Genomic DNA, 18,891 nt, shown 5'->3' on the forward strand with positions numbered 1-18,891 from the left:
TAGCTGAACTCCTAGACACAGACACAATATTGTGGTGACAACAACGATGGGCAAATGTTTCATCAAGGATAAGAAAACAAAAATTTCGATTGAGGGTCCTACCAGTTATATGAAACATGGGAATAGCCAGGAAACGGAGGATGAACGAGTTTCATTTTCAACAAATCTCAAATGTCAGCAATTCTCCCATGGTATTGATTATATAGTTAGGAAAATAAATAATTGTAGAGAAATTCCTCTTGGAAATTTACAAAAAATAGTGATTGTTCATTAGAAATCAATTTCCACTCAACCAGTTAATATTGGAAAGAAAATCAAGTGGGGTACTGGTAAACCCCACTTGAGGAGGTCCAGCACCTGACAACCTGGTGTGCCAACAATAACCTCGTCCTCAACTCCAAGAAGACGAAGGAAATTATTGTCGACTTCAGGAAGGTCAGAGGAGGCAGTCATACCCCCATCCATATAAACGGGACTGAGGTGGAGCGCGTCTCCAGCTACAAATTCCTCGGGGTACATATCTCGGAGGATTTGTCCTGGTCCCTCAACACCTCCAAGCTGATCAAAAAGGCACAGCCGCACCTTTACTTCCAGAGGAGGCTCAAGAAAGCCCACCTGTCCCCCCAGATCCTGACCAACTTCTACCGCTGTACCATCGAGAGCATCCTGACCACCTGCTTCACGGTATGGTACAGCAGCTGCACTGTTGCGGACAGGAAGGCACTACAACGGGTGGTGAAAACCGCTCAGCACATCATCGGTGCCCCGCTCCCTGCCATGGATGCCCTCCACCGAAAACGGTGTCTGAGACGGGCTGGGAAGGTCATTAAAGACCCCTCCCACCCCAACCATGGACTGTTTGCCCTCCTCCCATCAGTGAGGCGGTACAGGAGCCTCAGGTCTCGTACCAGCAGGATGAGGAACAGCTTCTACAATTATACCATCACATTGCTGAACTCGGAGTCCCGCCGATAGATTTCTCTGGTCCCTCCGTCCCCATTGTTTAATTATTCTGTATTTTTGATTATTCTGTATCTTCTTTTTTTTAATTTCTATATGCACTACTACTACGGACTGACGCAAAACTGCATTTCGTTGTACCCATACTCAGTATTTGTGCAATGACATTAAAGTTGAATTGAATTGAATTGAACTACTCCACCTGTTTCACTCCACCAATTACCATGAACACTTTGCAATAAATTAGCAGTTACATTATGTCTAGTTCCTGATCACTCACTCTGCTTCTTGCTCAAAATTAAATATAAAACCACCTTTATTACATTACACAATAGAACATTTGAAAAAATGAATGATTGAACCACTTTTATTTTTGCATTCTGCAGACAAATCAGTTCAGGACCCTTCTTCAGACTGATGGAGTAGAAAGAAGATAGCTTTGGTGCACACGTTTCTTTCCACCCGTTGGTCCACTCACCTATTTACTTCCTCCCTCCACTACCTCCTCCAACCATTCAGTAACCTCCAACCACCACTCTCCCCATTCCAGGTACCGCATTTTTATTTCCCTTTTCCTTCTTTCCACCATCCTTCCTTATTTTCTACATTTCACTCCCCACCTTCCATTCTTATCGAATTCCAACATTTGCACTTTTTTGTCTTCTCTACTTACCACCTCCAGCCTCCATCCTTCTCTCCTCCACCTGATGCATCTGTCAATCAACCTCCCCTTACCTGGATTCATCTACCATTTGGCAGCTCTTGCTCCACCTCTTCCTCTCACCTCTTTCGACTACCTCTCTCCCCTCTTATCTGTCAGTCCGAAGAAAGGTCCTGACTCAAATCATTGTCTCTTTCCCTTCATGGATATTGCTTAACCTGTGGAGTTCCTTCAGCAGTTTGTTGTTTGCTCAAATAAAATAAAATGCCACTCTGCAGTTGGCACCATATCTGCTGTGCTATACTCCACATGAATACTGGCAGTACTAACCGGAAACCTCACAGCTTTATTATTTCCCTCTACTATGCAGAGTTTGGCTAAGATTCCCTCCTGTGCACATATTTGCAGGTAAATACTTGGGGTGACCTGCCTCTACATTCAACAGCAAGCTGGATCTTAAAACTTGTGCTGAGGACATCAATGCTCTCAGCTCACAATTTCTTTGCTTAACTCAAAATGCTTTCCCATCTTGCTTCACACAAGTTCTGTTATTAACATCCTCATTAATAATTTTTAATGTTCCGCATGTGGACCTGTTTCTTATTCTAACCATGTCGGAGTGTGAAAATTTGATCAAACGTCTGGCTTACTAGCGCCTGCCTTTATACAGGTGTTGAAATAACTGCCGGTAAGTCCTGGCCAATAGCGCTGCTCCCAAATTCTAACTATAACCAATGGCAGGGGACTGCATCCCAACAAGCTCCCCCCCCCCCCCCCCCCCCCCCCCCCCCCCCGTTTGGGAACAAAGCGCTATCAGCCGCAGACTGGCTTGTACAGCAATACACACAGTACCACAGACTTGGCGCGTAAAAAGGTCATACACACAGCGCTGCCGGTTTGGCGCAAACAGGTTTAAACAGAACGCTGTCGGCTTAACGCATGGGAATTTAATAAGAGCTGTCGGCTGCAGCACTATGGGTTCTAAATATAGCACTACCAGCTGCTGCGCCATGGGGTTTAAACATAGCGCTATGGCCACAGCCCTATGGGTCACAGACTATTCGGGAAAATTCTCGTATAACAGTCAGTGATAAAGGTTGTTTTTGAAACAGTGTGACTTCATCAAGGGAACCCATCCATGCTGCTACCTAAACAATACCGAGACATCTTGGGGAGAAATGGAATAGTCTTAGCATTGAGAAAACAACACAGCGGAATGTTTTATCTTATATCGCAAGGACTCAACCCTTTCAACCTGGAATATGTAATCTTTGAAATGGAGAATGTGAAATATACCACTTTAATACTTGATTAACATGCAAGAGGTTATGAATGTTTTTCATCTTTTTTAGGTATGCCTGCTGAGACAACCATTGCAATCTGTAGCATGCTGTTTGGTGGGATCTTTGAAAAATTTCCCAAATTGAAAGTCTGTTTTGCCCATGGAGGTAAGATATATGCTTTATTTAGAATCTCAACAAAATTAGTCAATGTCAGTGGCTGAGAAAGGACTGAGAGAAAAGCACCATTCTGTTCTAATCTGTGTCCAATTTAATTTTCGGTTGATGTTAATCGTCTGTGCAGACACACATTTATTGTCTACTACTGTCTTCCACCATTTATTGTCTACTACTGTCTTCCAATAACATTTAGATATTATTTCAATTCACTTTTTAGGAATTGTTTGCAGGATGGTGGACAATATTGGTAAGCTTACCCATCCGTGCTGCCTTGAGAAGGTGGTGTTGAGAGTTGCCCCCATTTAGATACAACACAACCAATGTAATAAAACAGAAATGCTGGAATAATTCATCAGCTGGATGCTAATCAAGCAGCATCCATGGAAAGAGAAACCAGTTAATACTTCAGGTCAGACATTTTAACAGAAAGGGACAAGTAAGTTAGTCTAAGTAACTATAAAGGTCCATGAGGACAATGGGGGTACAAAGGGAACATCTTTAACAGGGGAATATGATGGACAACCATTGAATAGCCAGTTAAGCTCCTATGTCTTTGTAATGTGCTCCTAATGTTGTGAAGTGTGATTTATGTTGTATAGTCTGGCCTACTGGTACACACTGAGCAGACCAGTCTATTAAAAAAATGCTGAAACAAGGGGAGAGAAATGGCATGTACAAATAGCCAGTCCATTTTTTTGTAAATGCCATTCCTCTCCCCCACCCTTTTTTTTTTTGTACAGCTGCCGCATCAATTCCGTACTTTTAGAACAACTTGCTTTCTCTTCACATCTGTCCTGCTATAGCTTTAGATTCCATTATCTGCAGTCGCTTATGCCTCCATTTTGCTTTCTCTTTCTGCCAGTTTTATTGAAGGTTTCTCTTTCCACAGATGCTGCTCGACTAGTTGAATCCTTCCAGCATTTCTATTTTTGTTTCAACTGCTGAAATATTTATTTTCCATGAAAAAAAATGGTAATTGTAGGCCTCTTATTAGATAGAGTACCAATAAATGGAAGAGAGGGGAGGAAAATGGGTGGGACTCATAACTTCTGGTCTCTCACTAGTTAGCAGACATCATGTGTATAATTGCCATCAATATTTTTATGTTGATTATCTCTTTGCTCAGGACATGGATGAGGTCAATGCTATGGTTATTCAACTCTTTTAATTCTGATGGTGCAGCAGCATAGCCAGAATTTTGAGAATAACACCCCTAAAGATTTGTAGGAAGGAACTGCAGATGCTGGTTTACACTGAAAATAGACACAAAATGCTAGAGTAACTCAGCATGTCAGGCAGCATCTCTGGAGAAAAGGAATATATGACATTTTGGGTTGAGACCTAAGATTTGTTGGTTATAAATATAATACTAACTGAAATGAAAAGAACCTTCTTTTTTTGCTTTCTATTACAATTATAGTGTTGATATAATGCAATGAATACTGCCCAAATATGTATTCAGGCAGTGAATAAGTGTAAATGGAATGAGAATCTTTAGATGAGGAAATCTCATTGCAATCAAGGCACACTGGAGTTTTAAAGAATGAGATGTGATTATATGGAAACACATAATAATTCTAATTTCTCCCCATGTTAAATGGATATGTCTTTATTCTCAAAGAATGCTCCCTGATTTAAGATACCTGCATGAGAAGAACATCCATTCTCCATTTCTCTTGCCAATCTCCATCACAGCTATGGTGTAGCTTTTTAACACATTCAAGGCTAAAGTTGACAGATCTTTGGACTCCAGGGTTACAGAGAGCAGCAGGAAAGTGTAACTGAGGCTAGAATCAAAACAGCCACAACTTATTCCATAGCAGAGGAGATTTAACGGGCTGAATGGCTTATTCCAGCTCTTATTCCTTATGTTCACTTGCTTCAAAGCCAATCCAGATTTGAACAGCAGATTTATGGTTCTCTCTGCATGCCAGGGTAAAAACAAAACAACTTTATAATAAGACTGAACATCCATGTGGCAAAACAACAGATTGCACCCATAGGTTCTTTTAATAAGGACAGGTGCATCACAGTCATCTCTTCATATAAAGAATTTACACATAAACACTTGAAAGAATTATGTATCTTTTTTCCAATGTAGATGTTCACAACTTATTATATGCTCCAACATTTATGGATAACTAAAATCATTCAATTTCCAGGCTAAAATAATTCCTGTGAAATGGTGTCCCATAAAGTATTTAAAAAATATGTAATAGTTTTTTGCTTACATTCCAAGTTGCCTTAAATGTGCACTATCAGCCAAAAGCTTTGTATTTAGAGTACATCTTGGGAAACAGCGGGTGCACTGTTCCTGTCCATGAAAGGAAATGAATGAAAACTTATGGACAACATATGCGTGATTTTTTTGACAGACCCAGCAAGCAGCTCAGCCTCACTTGTATTTATAAAATTGACCCCATTGTTTCAGGATATATTCTACAGATGGCCAAGGATGAATTTCAGATTTAAACACATTACATAAATAGGACACTTATGAAACTATCTACAAAAACATTTAAAAAAAACTAGTAAATTACATCTCCATGAATTTGCTGAATTTCCCATTTACCTTTTTGCAAGTCTAAATCTTCCAAGGTGAAATATGTCTAACTGTTTCTTAAACGTTGGGATAATCCCAGCCTCAACTATGTCCTCTGGCATCTTGTTCCACACACGCGCCACCCTCTGTGTCCAAATATTACCCCTCAGATTCCTATTAAATCTTTTCCCTTTCACCTTAAACCTATGTCGTTGATTCACCTACTCTGGGCAAGAGACTGTGCATCTACCAAATCAATTCCTTCACATGATTTTATATGGTAGCATCTTAGCATCAAAGTCAAAATCATGAACCGAGTAGACATTTAAGGCTCAATCAAATTGCTGGCCTAGAGTCACAAATACTGATGATAGACTACCTTTCCGAAAGGACATGTGAACCAGATGAGTTTACCAATATTTTAATAGTTACCGTTGCTGAGGCTGGCTTTTCTTTAAGTTCCAGGTTTATTTAATTACTTGAATTTAAATTCGCCGGCTGCCTTGAAGGGTTCAAAATTTATGCCTCAGCCAATGGTCCTGAACTCTGGCTGCTTGTCCAGTAACTTAACCGTTACTCTAATGCAGGGGTTTCCAAACTATGGCCCGCTGGCCACATGCGGCCCATCACAAGATTTTATCCAGCCCGCAGCAAGCTCTTAACACGTTCTGTGTGGTGGGCTATTTTTAGGGTTCTGTGGTAGCACAGGTTACCGTTAGTTGTATGTGACTAATACCCAGGGGTGCAGTGCTGCCGGAGCTCACCAGAACGCCGCTCCGGCACCTCTGTAAAAAAAAAAAGGTCAAAATGCACAGCGGAGAATTTTAACTACCGAGTGTGTGGTCGGGGTAACCTGGTTGAAAGAGGGGGAAGGGGAAGACCCATCACTATTGAGGTTTCCTGTAGACGGGGAGGAGCACCAGGACCCAGCAGAGTCACACCACGGTCATCGTACTGAGCTTGGATGGGAAGGTGACGGCTCTGGCCTGCTGGTGGCCGGTGGAGAGATGAGGGTCAGCGGAGTCACTAGTGGATGTCCGTGGGGGGCTGGAGTAGAGATACGGACCGGCGGCAGCAGCATCGGTGGCCCCTGGAAGACAGTGAAGGTCAGCGACAGCAGCCTGTGAGTGAGTGGGTGGGTGAGTGGATGAGTGAGTGGGTGGGTGAATGAGTGGATGAGTGAGTGGGTGGGTGAATGAGTGGGTGAGTGAGTGGATGAGTGGGTGGGTGGGTGAGTGAGTTGGTGAATGAGTGGATGAGTAAGTGAATGAGTGAGTGGATGGGTGGATGTGTGAGTGGGTGTGTGGTTGAGTGGGTGGTTCAGTGAGTGGCTGAGTGAGTGGGTGAGTGGGTGGGTGAGTGAGTGGCTGAGTGAGTGGGTTAGTGTGTGTGTGCGCGTTTGTACCGAGAGCTGCGAGAGAGTCATGGCGAGTTGGTGCCGGGCCGCCACCTCGGTAAAAATAAATGATTACCGTCTTTTTCTTTACTTGCTTGATAATTATAATTCATGATAATTATATTTCATGATAAATTTATAAAAGTGAAATTTCTTTATTTTTTCCTACGGCCCGCAAAAATGTGCGAAATATATAATGTGGTCCTCATGCTGAAAAGTTTGGAGGCTCCTGCTCTAATGCATAAAGTGTGGTGTTGTTCTGTGAATGCTTGCCAATCTATTTTATAGCATTACTAAAAATTTAAACAATCATTAGGCAGCCAACCTGAAAGAAGCTCTTTATTATTGATTCTTTGTCACAACTGTGAATAAAATAATATTATTTATCTTTAGGTGGTGCTTTCCCATATACTATTGGTAGGATTGAGCATGGATTTAATATCCGTCCTGATTTGTGTGCCATTGACAACAAGATAAATCCTCGAAAATCCCTTGGCCGGTTTTACACAGATTCATTAGTACACGATCCCCTCGCACTAAAGCTGTTGGTTGAGGTGATAGGGGAAGTGAGTAGAATACCTATTGTACTCTTTATACCTTTATAATTAAATGTGATTCTTTAACTGGTTAATCTTGCACTGAGTTACAGATAACAATGTGCTAAAATGTCTTAACTGATCACAATAAATGTTATTGTATTTAGGATAAGGTGGTGCTGGGGACAGACTACCCTTTCCCACTGGGTGAACTGAAACCTGGAAATCTTATTGAATCTATGGGAGAATTCGACAATGAACTTAAGGTAAGATTGTCATTAAGATCCACATATTTCAACACTACGTGATTGGCAGACAGGAAGTAAAGAGTAGGCGTGAACGGGTCCTTTTCAGAATGGCAGGCAGTGGCGAGTGGAGTGCCGCAAGGCTCGGTGTTGGGGCCGCAACTGTTTACCATATATATTAATGATTTGGAAGAGGGAATTAGGAGCAACACTAGCAAGTTTGCGGAAGACACAAAGCTGGGTGGCAGTGAGAACTGTGAAGAGGATGTTAGGAGGTTGCCGGGAGACCTGGACCTGTTTCCATGCTGTATTTCTAAACTAAACTAAATTAAAATGATAAATTAAATTCAATTTCTGGTCAATGGTAACCCGCAGGATATTGATAGTGGGAGATTCAGTGAAGGTAATACTATTGAATGGCAGGGGGTGATAGCTGGATTTTCTCTTGTTTATCGTCATTGCCTTACATATATGTAGTGCAATTACTATTTGCACCTCCCAGCTGTGGCCTAGATATTGTCCAGGTCTTGCTGCATTTGCTTGTGAACTGGTTCATTATCTGAGAAGTTGCGAATGATACCAAATATCGTGCCATTATCAGAGAACATTCCTTCTTCTGATCTTACAGCTAAAAGATCATTGATGAAGCAGCTGAAGATGGTTGGGCCTAAGATACTACTCTTTAGAACTCCTGCAGAGATGTCCTGTGGCTAAGATGATGGACCTCCAAACATCTTTTGTGTTAGGTTTGATTCAAGATAATTTAGAGGTCTCCTTGATGCCATAGTCAATCAAATGCTGCCTTGATCTAAAGGGAAGCTGTCACTTAATTCCAGAGTTCAGCTCTTTTCTCCATATGGCGGCGGCAATGTCAGGAGCTTAGGTACTTACGCAGAACCCAAATTGGGGTTCTGTGAGCAGGCTGTTCTTTAGCAAGTGCTGCCTGATAGCACAATTGATTATCCTTTCCAACACTTTCCTGATAATCGAGATTAGACTAATGGGGCCGTAATTGGCCCTACCAGGGCATTTTCCACATTAATGTGTGGACACCCATGGCATAGCTGTATTGGATCAGCTTGGCCAAGGACACAGCAAGTTCTGGAGTATGTCTAATATTATTGGCAGAATATTCTCAGGGCCCATAGCATTTGCTGTATTCAATGCCTTTAGCTGCTTCTTGATATCGTGAGGAGTGAGTTCATTTAGCGGAAGACTTTCATGTTGGGGGACTAATGAAGGAGGCAAAGATGGATCATCCACTCGGCATTTCTGGCTGAAGATTCTGCCTTACTAAGGGATAGAATTCATGATAAATATTTAACATACTGTAAGATAATTGAGCATTGGCTTCAGCCATGCATCTCACATGGGAAATGTAACAATGTTTCTGTTAACCCAGAAACTCCTAACACAGTCCATAAAGTTACTACTACTTGGCCTGAATTCCCTAAGCCCCTGTCAAACAGAGCCCATGTCCTAAATTCTACTTATTCACATTATCTTCTGTGTTGTAATATTTCATAAATAGTCTCTCCTAACATTCCTATCTGCAACTAGTGCCCTTGATTCTATCTTTTGCATCATTTATGCTTTTATTACTTTTGGCACAACGTGTTCTATTTTCTTCTATAGTTTTTTATTTTGTCACTTAACATTTTTTATCGTAGAGTGTAAAATGTATCGTAAAGAGTAGCTAACGACCTTTCTTTATTTCAGGGATGTTGGGAGAATCTAGGAAATTATCGGCCGTGAGGCTCGTGTCTGTGGTAGGGAAGCTATTGGAGAGGATTATTCAGGATAAGATTTACATCCATTTGGAAGAGAATGAGTTAAATAGGCAGAATGGCTCTGTACATGACAGGTCATGTCTTACTAACAATCAAGTTTTTGAAGCGGTGATGAAGGTGATGGATGAGGATATGGCAGTGGATGTTATCTACATGGATTTTAGTGAGGCATTTGATAATTTCCCCCATGGTAGGCTGATCCAGAAGATTGAGGCACAAGATTAATAGTAACAGTCACATGGATTCAAAACTGGCTTGATAGAAGACAGAGGGTTTAGTTTAGTTTAGAGATACAACGTGAAAACAGGCGCTTCGGCCCACAGACCGCACCGCCCAGTGATCCCCGCACACTAACGCCATTCTACACAGACCAGGGCCAATTTACACTGATACCAAGCCAATTAACCTACAAACCTGTACATCTTTGGAGTGTGGGAGGAAACCGAAGTTCTTGGAGAAAATCCATGCGATCACTGGGAGAATGTACAAACTCCATACAGACAGCACCCGATTCAGGATTTGAGTGTTAGTGAGTTTGCAGATGACACCAACATTGCAGGGGTCGCAAATTGTGAGAAAAGCTGTCATACTACACAGCGGGATATAGATCAGCTACAGAAATGCATGGATAAATGGTACATGAAATTTAATCAGAGCAAATGTCAGTGTTACACTTTGCGAGGTCAAATGTAAGGGGAAAATATACCATTAATGGCATGACCCTAGCAGCATTGATGCACAGAGGGCTTTTGGGGTCCATTACTCCTTGGAAGCAGCAACATAAGTAGCATGGCCGTCCGAAGGGGGGGTGCGTTGGGTGCGACCGCATCCCCCTTTTTTTCCCTTAAGAAAAAAGTCATCCAAAAAAAAAAATAGACGTTTCCACTTTGGAAACGGCCAGTTCTCTGTTCTCTCGTCCTCGGCGGGAGTGGCTGAATCTGACCCCAACGGCTGTAACCCCAACACCAGTCAACGCTGCGGCGGAGCCCGCTCCCCTCGCCTCCCCCCGCCGCCGGGGCCCAAACCATCTTCCCCCCACACCACCCCCGCTGACCCCCGCTAGGCCCACGCCACCCCACCCCCGCTGGGCTCATGCCACCCCCACTGGACTCATGCCACCCCCGCTGAGTCCACGCCACCCCCGCTGAGCCCACACCACCCCCGCTGACCCCCGCTGGGCCCACGCCACCCCACCCCCGCTGGGCTCATGCCACCCCCACTGGACTCATGCCACCCCTGCTGAGCCCACGCCACCCCCGCTGAACCCACGCCACCCCCGCTGGGCCCATGCCACCCCTGCTGACCCCTGCTGGGTCCACGCCACCTTCGCTGACCCCTGCTGGGCCCACGCCACCCCCGCTGGGTCCACGCCACCCCCGCTGACCCCCGCTGGGTCTACGCCATCCCCTCTGGGCTCACGCCACCCCAGCTGGGCCCACGCCAACCCCACTGACACCTGCTGGGTCCCCGCTGGGTCCCCGCCACCTCCACGGGGCCCACGCCACCTTCATCCCCCCCGCCCACTGGGCCCGCGCCACCTTCATCTTCGCCCCCCCCCGCAAAAAAGAGGGGGGATGTGAGAGGGGGGAGGGGGAGAGAGAGAGGGGAAGGGAGAGGAGAGAGTCATGGGGAGGGGAGAGGGAAAGGGGGATTATCTTGAGTGAGATTGCAAAATTAAGGTAGGTTTTAGAGCTATTATATTTTCTCCTCCATATGAATAATATTAAACAATATCAAATAATATCAAACAATTGGAACTGCTTTCTCTTCGATAACAATACTGAAAAATATGAATTCCATAGTCTGTGACATAAATACACATTTTAATGGGATCATTATATACAGATGTAACATTTCCATTTTGAGATCGGGGGGAGGGGGTGTTGGGGGCAAATATGCGTCAAGCCGATAGCCTAATCGTTAAAGAGTTAAAAGATAGCCTAATTGATAAAGCTCTGAGAAGAGGAATCAGAGCTGCCAAGGAAAGATACTCTGAGAAGTTGAGGAGCAAGTTCTCAGCTAGTGATTCTTCTTCAGTTTGGAAGGGCATGCAAGAAGTCACCAGCTATAAGAGGAAAGCCCCCCGCTCTTTGGACAATCGTCAGCTGACGAACAACCTGAATGAGTATTACTGCAGGCTTGAAAATCTGAGACGTAACCCTGATACCCCCTCCCCAACAAACACAGCCAGATCCCAGTCTGCAAAGAATGGACCCTGCACCCTCTCCTTCCCATTCACCACTTCACACCTACTTAAGGCAAGACTCCAGTATGAAAAGAGTGGAACCTTTCCCACCCCACCCAACGACTTCACACCCACTCACAGCCTGACCTCAGTCTGCAAAGACTGGGCCCTTCTACACCCACCCCACTCCAATCACCACTCCACTCCAATCACCACTTCACACCCAATGACTACACCTCCACAGACACCTCTGTCAAGCTTCTCAAGTTTGTGGATGACAAAACCCTGATTGGATTGATCCAACATGACCTCCCAACTTCTATACTCAATACTCTGACTGATGAGGACCAAAGTGCCAAAATAGTTTTTGACCACCTGATATACCTGTGACACGACCTTCAAGGAACCATGCAACCATCAACCATTCCTCTGCCCACCTGGCTAATTGATCCAGATCCTGCTGCAATCTTTCACAACCATCTTCACTATCTGCAAAACCACTCACTTCTGTATCATCAGCAAACTTGCTAATCTTGCCCTGTTCTGTGACGTTTCAGTGCTGGAGTAACTCAGCGGGTCGGGTGAGTATAGAAGTTGGGAGGTCATGTTGCAGTTGCATAAGAAGTTGGTGAGGCCGCATTCAGAGTATTGTGTTCAGTTCTGGGCACCATGTTATAGGAAAGATGTCATCAAACTGGAAAGGGTACAGTGAAGGTTTATGAGAATGTTGCCAGGACTAGAGGGCCAGAGCTATAGGGAGAGGTTGAGTAGGCTGGGACTCTATTTCATGGAGCCCAGGAGGCTGAGGGATGATCTAATAGAGGTGTATAAAATCATGATTTGAATAGATATGTTTGAGCCTTTTGCCCAGAGTAAGTGAATCGAGGAGCAGAGGACATAAGTTTAAGGTGAAGGGCAAAAGATTTAATAGGAATCTGAGGGGTATGTTTTTCACACAAAGGGCGGTAGGTGTATGGAACAAGCTGCCAGAAGAGGTAGTTGTGGCAGGGACTATCGCAACATTTAAGAAACAGTTAGACAGGTACATGGATAGGACAGGTTCGGAGGGATATGGATCAAACGTGGGCAGGTGGGACTAGTGCAGATGGGACATGCTGGGCCGAAGGGCCTGTTTCCTGTTTCCACACTGTATCACCCTATGACTCTATCTTTCCCTTTCAAACCCATTCTCCTGCCTTCTCCCCATTACCTCTGACACCCCTATCAATCAAGAATCTATCAAAGGTACACAAAATTGCTGGAGGAACTCAGCGGGTGCAGCAGCATCTATGGAGCGAAGGAAATAGGCGACGTTTCGGGCCGAAACCCTTCTTCAGACTCTATCAATCTCCTCCTGAAAAATGTCCAGTGACTTGACCTCCACAGCTGTCTGGGGCAATGAATTCCACAGTTCACCACCCTCTGACTTAAGAAATTCCTGCTCATCTCCTTCCTAAAGGAATATATTTTAATTCTGAGGCTGTGGCCACTGGTCCTAGACTCTCCCACTAGTGGAAACATCCTCTCCAAATCCACTCCATCCAGGTTTTTACCAGGCTGGGACAGACGACAACAGCTTCACACCATGTCCCAAAGCTTGTGTCCTGTCCTGCATCACCCAAGGCAGCAGAGACGTTATAGGAGAGGGCAAGCACCGTAACAAAGTAGCTCACGATGGTTTGGGTAACATTCAGGAATGTCTATGCATGGCACATCATGAATATTACTGAAGAACGGTCTTGACCCGAACTATAATCTATACCTTTTCCCCAGAGATGCTGCCTGACCCACTAAGTTACTCCAGCACTCTGTGACATGTCACCTATCCATGTTCTCCACAGATGCTGCCTGACTCACTGAGTTACTCCAGCATTCTGTGATATGTCACCTCCACAGATGCTGCCTGACTCGCTGAGTTACTCCAGCATTCTGTGAAACGTCGCCTATTCATATTCTCCGCAGGTGCTGCCTGTCCCGCTGAGATACTCCAGCACTTTGTGACTATTTTCCCTTCACCCATTTGCCCAAGCCCACTCTCCCCCCTCCTTTCCTATGTTCCTTTCCACCCATAAACCTCTCTCTGTCTTTACATTTCACTCCTCTTTCAAATCTGCTATACTTATCTACATGCATTTTTCGTCTTCACTTTTTAAGTCATAGAATGATGCAGTGTGAAAACAGGCCCTTCAGCCCAACTTGCCCACACCGACCGACATGTCCCATCTACACTAGTCCCACTCACACGCATTTGGCCCATATCCATCTAAATCTGTCCTATCCATGTACGTGTCCAAATGTCTCTTAAACATTAGGATAGTCCCAGCCTTAACTACCTCCTCTGGCAGCTCATTACATACACCCAGCACCCTTTGTGTGAAAAAGCTACCTCAGATTCCTGTTAATTTCTGAAATATTGGTCATAAATTTGGTGCAAAAATGCTCCAAAATAAGGCTCAGAATGGATCAGAGAGCATCTAAAACCCCTGAGCTTCCAGGGCCCTTAAGCGGGCCCTGGACCCTGGCATTGAGGGACTTCACGCTTCGCGCTCGTGATGTGTGCAGCGTGCACATTATTTCAAATTAAGTTTTTTGTAATCCTGTCATGCCACCCCCCTTTTTGAAAAGCTTCGTACGGGCCTGAGTAGATAGAATGGTAATGAAGGCATATGGCATGCTTTAATAGGTCAGGGCATTGAATATAAGACGCAGGCAGTCGTGATGCAGTTTTATAGGGCTTCTGGTTTGGCTGCATTTGGAGTGGCTGTGGAGGCTTTGGAAAGTATATAGAGGAGATTTACTGGAATGATGCCTGGATTAGTTACAGGGAGAGGTTGGACAGACTTGGATTGTTTCCCTGGAACACCGGAAGTTATGGGCAGATATAAAATTATGAAAATGTTAAAATCGAATACTAGGGGGCATAGGTTTAAGGCGTGGAGCAGGATTTTTAAACCATAAATGGTGAGTGTCTGGAATGTGCTGCTGGGTTGTGGTTGAAGCAGATATGTTACTGGCATTTAAAAGACTGTTGGATAGGCATGTGGCTATGCAGGTAGATAAGTGATGGTCTTGGCATCATGTTCAGCGTAGACATTGTGGGCTGAAGGGCCTGTTCGTGTGCTGTACTGTTCTATGTACTGTATGACAGAAGTTAGAGAAAATTGGGGAAAGGCCAATATTCGAAAAGGGGAAGACATATGAAAGCGCAGGAAAACAGGGAAATAGAAATAGTGTAAAAAAAACTGAGAGGGACAGGGAAACCATCGAATATTAACCACTGTAGTTAATTTTGTGATTTTCGTGATTACTAAGCTGAGAAAAATATATTGTTTATCTGCAGGTAATGAACAGGATTAAAGGAAGGTCATTGACAAAGCAGGTGAAGGTGGTTGGGCCTCGGACACTAGGAATTTCTGCAGATATCCTATAGCTGAGATAATTACCTCCAACCACCAAAAACATCCTGTTTTGTGCTAAATATGATTCCAACCAGCAAAGTGTATACCCCCTGAATCTTATTGACTCCAGTTTAACCAGAGCTTGATGCCATATTTGATCAAATGCTGCCTTGATGTCATGGAAAGTTACTCTCACTTCACAGCTGGTGTCCAGTTCTTTTCACAAAGTATGGACTAATAGCCCTGTCCCATGGTGCGAGTTCATTCCAAGAGCTCTCCCGAGTTAAAAAAAAAAAATCAAACTTGTGGTAAGCACAGAGAATGAGCGTAGCGGGTACGTCGGAGCTCGGGGACGTCTCTTAGCGCTAACGGCAGGTACTCAGGAAGACTCGCTAACGGCAGGTAAGCACGGGAAGACACGTGAAGATTTTTCAACATGATGAAAAATGTCCACGGGAGCCCTGAGTACCGACGAGTGGCCATTACCGTAAATCTCCGAGTTCAAATCAGGGCAAACTCGGGAGAACTCTTAGAATGAACTCGTACCGTGGGACAGGGGTTTAAGGATGTAATTAGGTCAGGGCTGAACCCAAACTGAGCTATGTGAGCAGGTTATTCTAGACAAGTGCGGCTGGATAGCACCAATGGTGATCCCTTCCATCACTTTGCTAATGATCAAGAGTAGACTAATGGGGCCATAATTGGTTGGGTAGGATTTCTCCTGCTTCTTGTGGACTGGGCAAACTGGCCAATTTTCCACATCTTTGGTTAGATGCCAGTGTTGTAGCTGTACTAGAACAGCTTGGCCAAGGGAGCAGAAAGATCTGAAGTACAAGTCTTCAGTGTTATTGCCGGAATGTTGTCTGAACCCATAGCATTTGTTGTATCCAATGCCATTAGCTGTTTTTCTGGTATCATGAGGAAGTGTGTAAAAAATTAAGCAAAGAGAGAGGAAGGGAAAGAAAGGTGTTTCTGTTTTTAATCAATTAAGCCATTGTGCATTAGCAATTGCAGTAAATAATTTTGAGATAACCTTTTTTTTTTTAAAACACACGAAATAAATTACAGGCCATCTCCAGGTAACAAACATCCAAAACTTGATTTTTAGAATAGAATAGAATGCCTTTTATTGTCATTCAAACAGCTTGGCTTGAACAAAATTGCATTTTCTACAGTCTTACAAAAAAACCTAAGACCCACACTTAGCACAGTGTGTAACACATTTTTGCCAGTAAATCAGAAATTATTATTTTTTTTTAAATCACATGATATAGTAACTATTCCTCTCCAGAATTGTAATGAATGGCATCAAAAGCCCATAAGATTGATAAGAAAAAAAATCTAAAAGAGGCGAAAGAAAACTTGTTCTGCCAGTCATGGGAATTCATATTTAATTTTTTTTCACTTGCCTTACAGGAAAAGCTTCTTGCCAAAAATGCATTGGAGTTTCTTGGCCTTGAAAAGAAACACTTTGGTTGATGTTTTTTTTAGATACTTCTATGAATCACAACTGGGTGTGGAGCAAGCGATGAATATCTTCCCAAAGTCAACATCCTTACTACAGCTTTTTATCATGAAGATAAGCTAACAATATGTTTTGAAATCAAACCCTTCACTGTTTACTGCAATTACTTACAATGATTCCATTCTGGTTAATTGTGAGCAACAGAAATAACAGTCCAAAATCTTACATTTTTCATAATGAATTGCAATAGTTCAGAGCAAGAGATGATGCATCAGGAAAAACAAGAATGGAATCCTTCCGCTGCTTTGTGAAGCCTTTTTTTGTAAATTTTCTCATTGTAATCCATTTTTTGCCTCACGTAATGAAACTCGCCTCTGCGAAGATTGCATTTCTCAGATGTTGAGTCCCTGTATGTCCATGAGATGGATATAAATGAACTGTAATACTATTTTTGCAGACAAGCAGGAGATGTCCCCAGAGACCTCAATTAACATTAGAATCAAACTATCTGGTCATTATCACAATATCCTTAGTTTCGTTTATAGTTTTAGAGATAGAGTGGAAACAGGCTCTTCGGCCCACTGAGTCCGCACCGACCAGCGATCCCGCACATTAACGCTATCGTACATCCACTAGGGACAATTTACACTTATATGTAATTGTCAATGAACCTACAAACCTGTACGTCTTTGGAGTGTGGGAGGAAACCAGAGATCTCAGCGAAAACCCACACGGTCCCGGGGAGAATGTACAAACTCCATACAGACAGCACCCATAGTCGTGTTCAAACTCGAGTGTTTAGTGGTGCATGTGCTGTAAGGCAGCAACTCTACCACTGCGCCACCGTGTTGCCTGTCCTTGTTGTCATCTTGTTTCATGTTCTACAGTACAATTTGTTAGCACACTTTAAACTTGACCGATTGGGATAACGTGAATTTGGGAAATGCATTATATAATTGTAATTTATTTCTTTATCTACCCATATTATCACCTAGTGATGCTGCTGCAGCAGTTCAATTTTGTACTCTTCAAAGCTGGAAAAGTTCCCATGTTCCAATTAATTATATTTTTCTGCTTAACGAATATGGGCTAGAATATTATAACATTTTAATATGCTACTCAACTGAATTTCATCTAAAACTTAATTACTAACCATCGTCAGATCTCTCTGTGAATGCCAAGCACCATTCCATATATTCAATCCTGATCCTGGCTATGTACTCAATGCACATTTCGCACTAAATTATTTTATGTATACGAGTCAAAGCAGGCCATAAACCAGAGCTGAGACAGGTTTCAGTGCTGCTTTGTTAAGTCATCTAACCTTACTTGGACCAACTACTCTGATTGCCAACTACTCCCAACATAACTAAATTGCAAGTTTAAGTTTAATTCCTACTTCACCATCAATCATGCGTCCAGTCCTATCCCTTACCAATTTTAGCTTTTTAAGAAATGCTCTACCATAGTTTGTTTTGCAACTAAAATTTTTTTTATAGCATAACTGTGATGATTTGCATAGGCAGATTTTTTTTAAATTGTATAATAATAATATCAGAAGAACATGTGAAAATGCAAGGAGGCTTGGAATAGAAATCAGTTGTTCAGTATCTGATTATGTGAATGCCCGTATCAAATCTTACCCCTAGTCTGGTTCAGTAAAAGAAACTTAGTAGAACACTGAAGTCCAAACCCTTCTTTATTTGTATACACTGCGGGGACGGTCTCAGATCCACTCATGCGAGCCCACAGTAGCCTCATGCAAACAGAATAGAAGGAAGACAACCGACACACCCAAACAAATTACATACACTTTTATACCCCTAAATTAAGGCGGGGACACTAAAATACGATGGGGGAGGCCACCCCTACATGCCAATCACTTCTTACCGGTACGAAAACACATTAAGCACTTACTCTGTTAAATTACAAACGCTGTATACAAAACATTTTAGCACATGGATACCAAGTGTAAACAGATAATCCTCTATCCAATCACAAGCTTAGGTTTAGCATCTGTTCACCAGAACTAGACTTAATAGCATCAGAGAAGCCACAAGAACAGGAACCACCCGGGTCTCTTGCAGAAACCTAGTCTTAATGGCAGCAAGTTGGTCATAAGTGCAGAATCTCCCTGGATCTTCTGCAAAGAGCTAGACTTTGTGGAAACAGCTAGGTCACATGGACCTCTTGCACCTGGTGTTCTTGTAACCTCATCCAGCTTGACCTTGCTCACAGGCACTATCATCTATT

The 18,891-nt window shown here is 43.3% G+C and overlaps 1 protein-coding gene across 2 annotated transcripts in view; it reads left to right on the forward strand.

Annotated features, from left to right (window-relative positions):
• Positions 1-18,318, forward strand: part of acmsd (aminocarboxymuconate semialdehyde decarboxylase) — a 34,349-nt gene extending 16,031 nt beyond the window's left edge. The window contains exons 7-10 of one of the 2 annotated variants that reach the window (XM_033024657.1): positions 2,974-3,069; positions 7,413-7,585; positions 7,723-7,821; positions 16,590-18,318. In XM_033024657.1, coding sequence (XP_032880548.1) covers positions 2,974-3,069; positions 7,413-7,585; positions 7,723-7,821; positions 16,590-16,652 — 431 coding nt within the window. In that variant the 3' untranslated portion in view covers positions 16,653-18,318. Of the gene's footprint in view, positions 1-2,973; positions 3,070-7,412; positions 7,586-7,722; positions 7,822-9,519; positions 9,578-16,589 lie in introns of those variants that run through there. The other variant, XM_033024659.1, reaches the window with a different exon arrangement.
• Positions 18,319-18,891: the final 573 nt, after the last annotated feature.

The sequence above is a fragment of the Amblyraja radiata genome, chromosome 7 (assembly GCF_010909765.2).
Source record: "Amblyraja radiata isolate CabotCenter1 chromosome 7, sAmbRad1.1.pri, whole genome shotgun sequence".
In the NCBI taxonomy this organism is placed as follows: Eukaryota; Metazoa; Chordata; class Chondrichthyes; order Rajiformes; family Rajidae; genus Amblyraja; species Amblyraja radiata.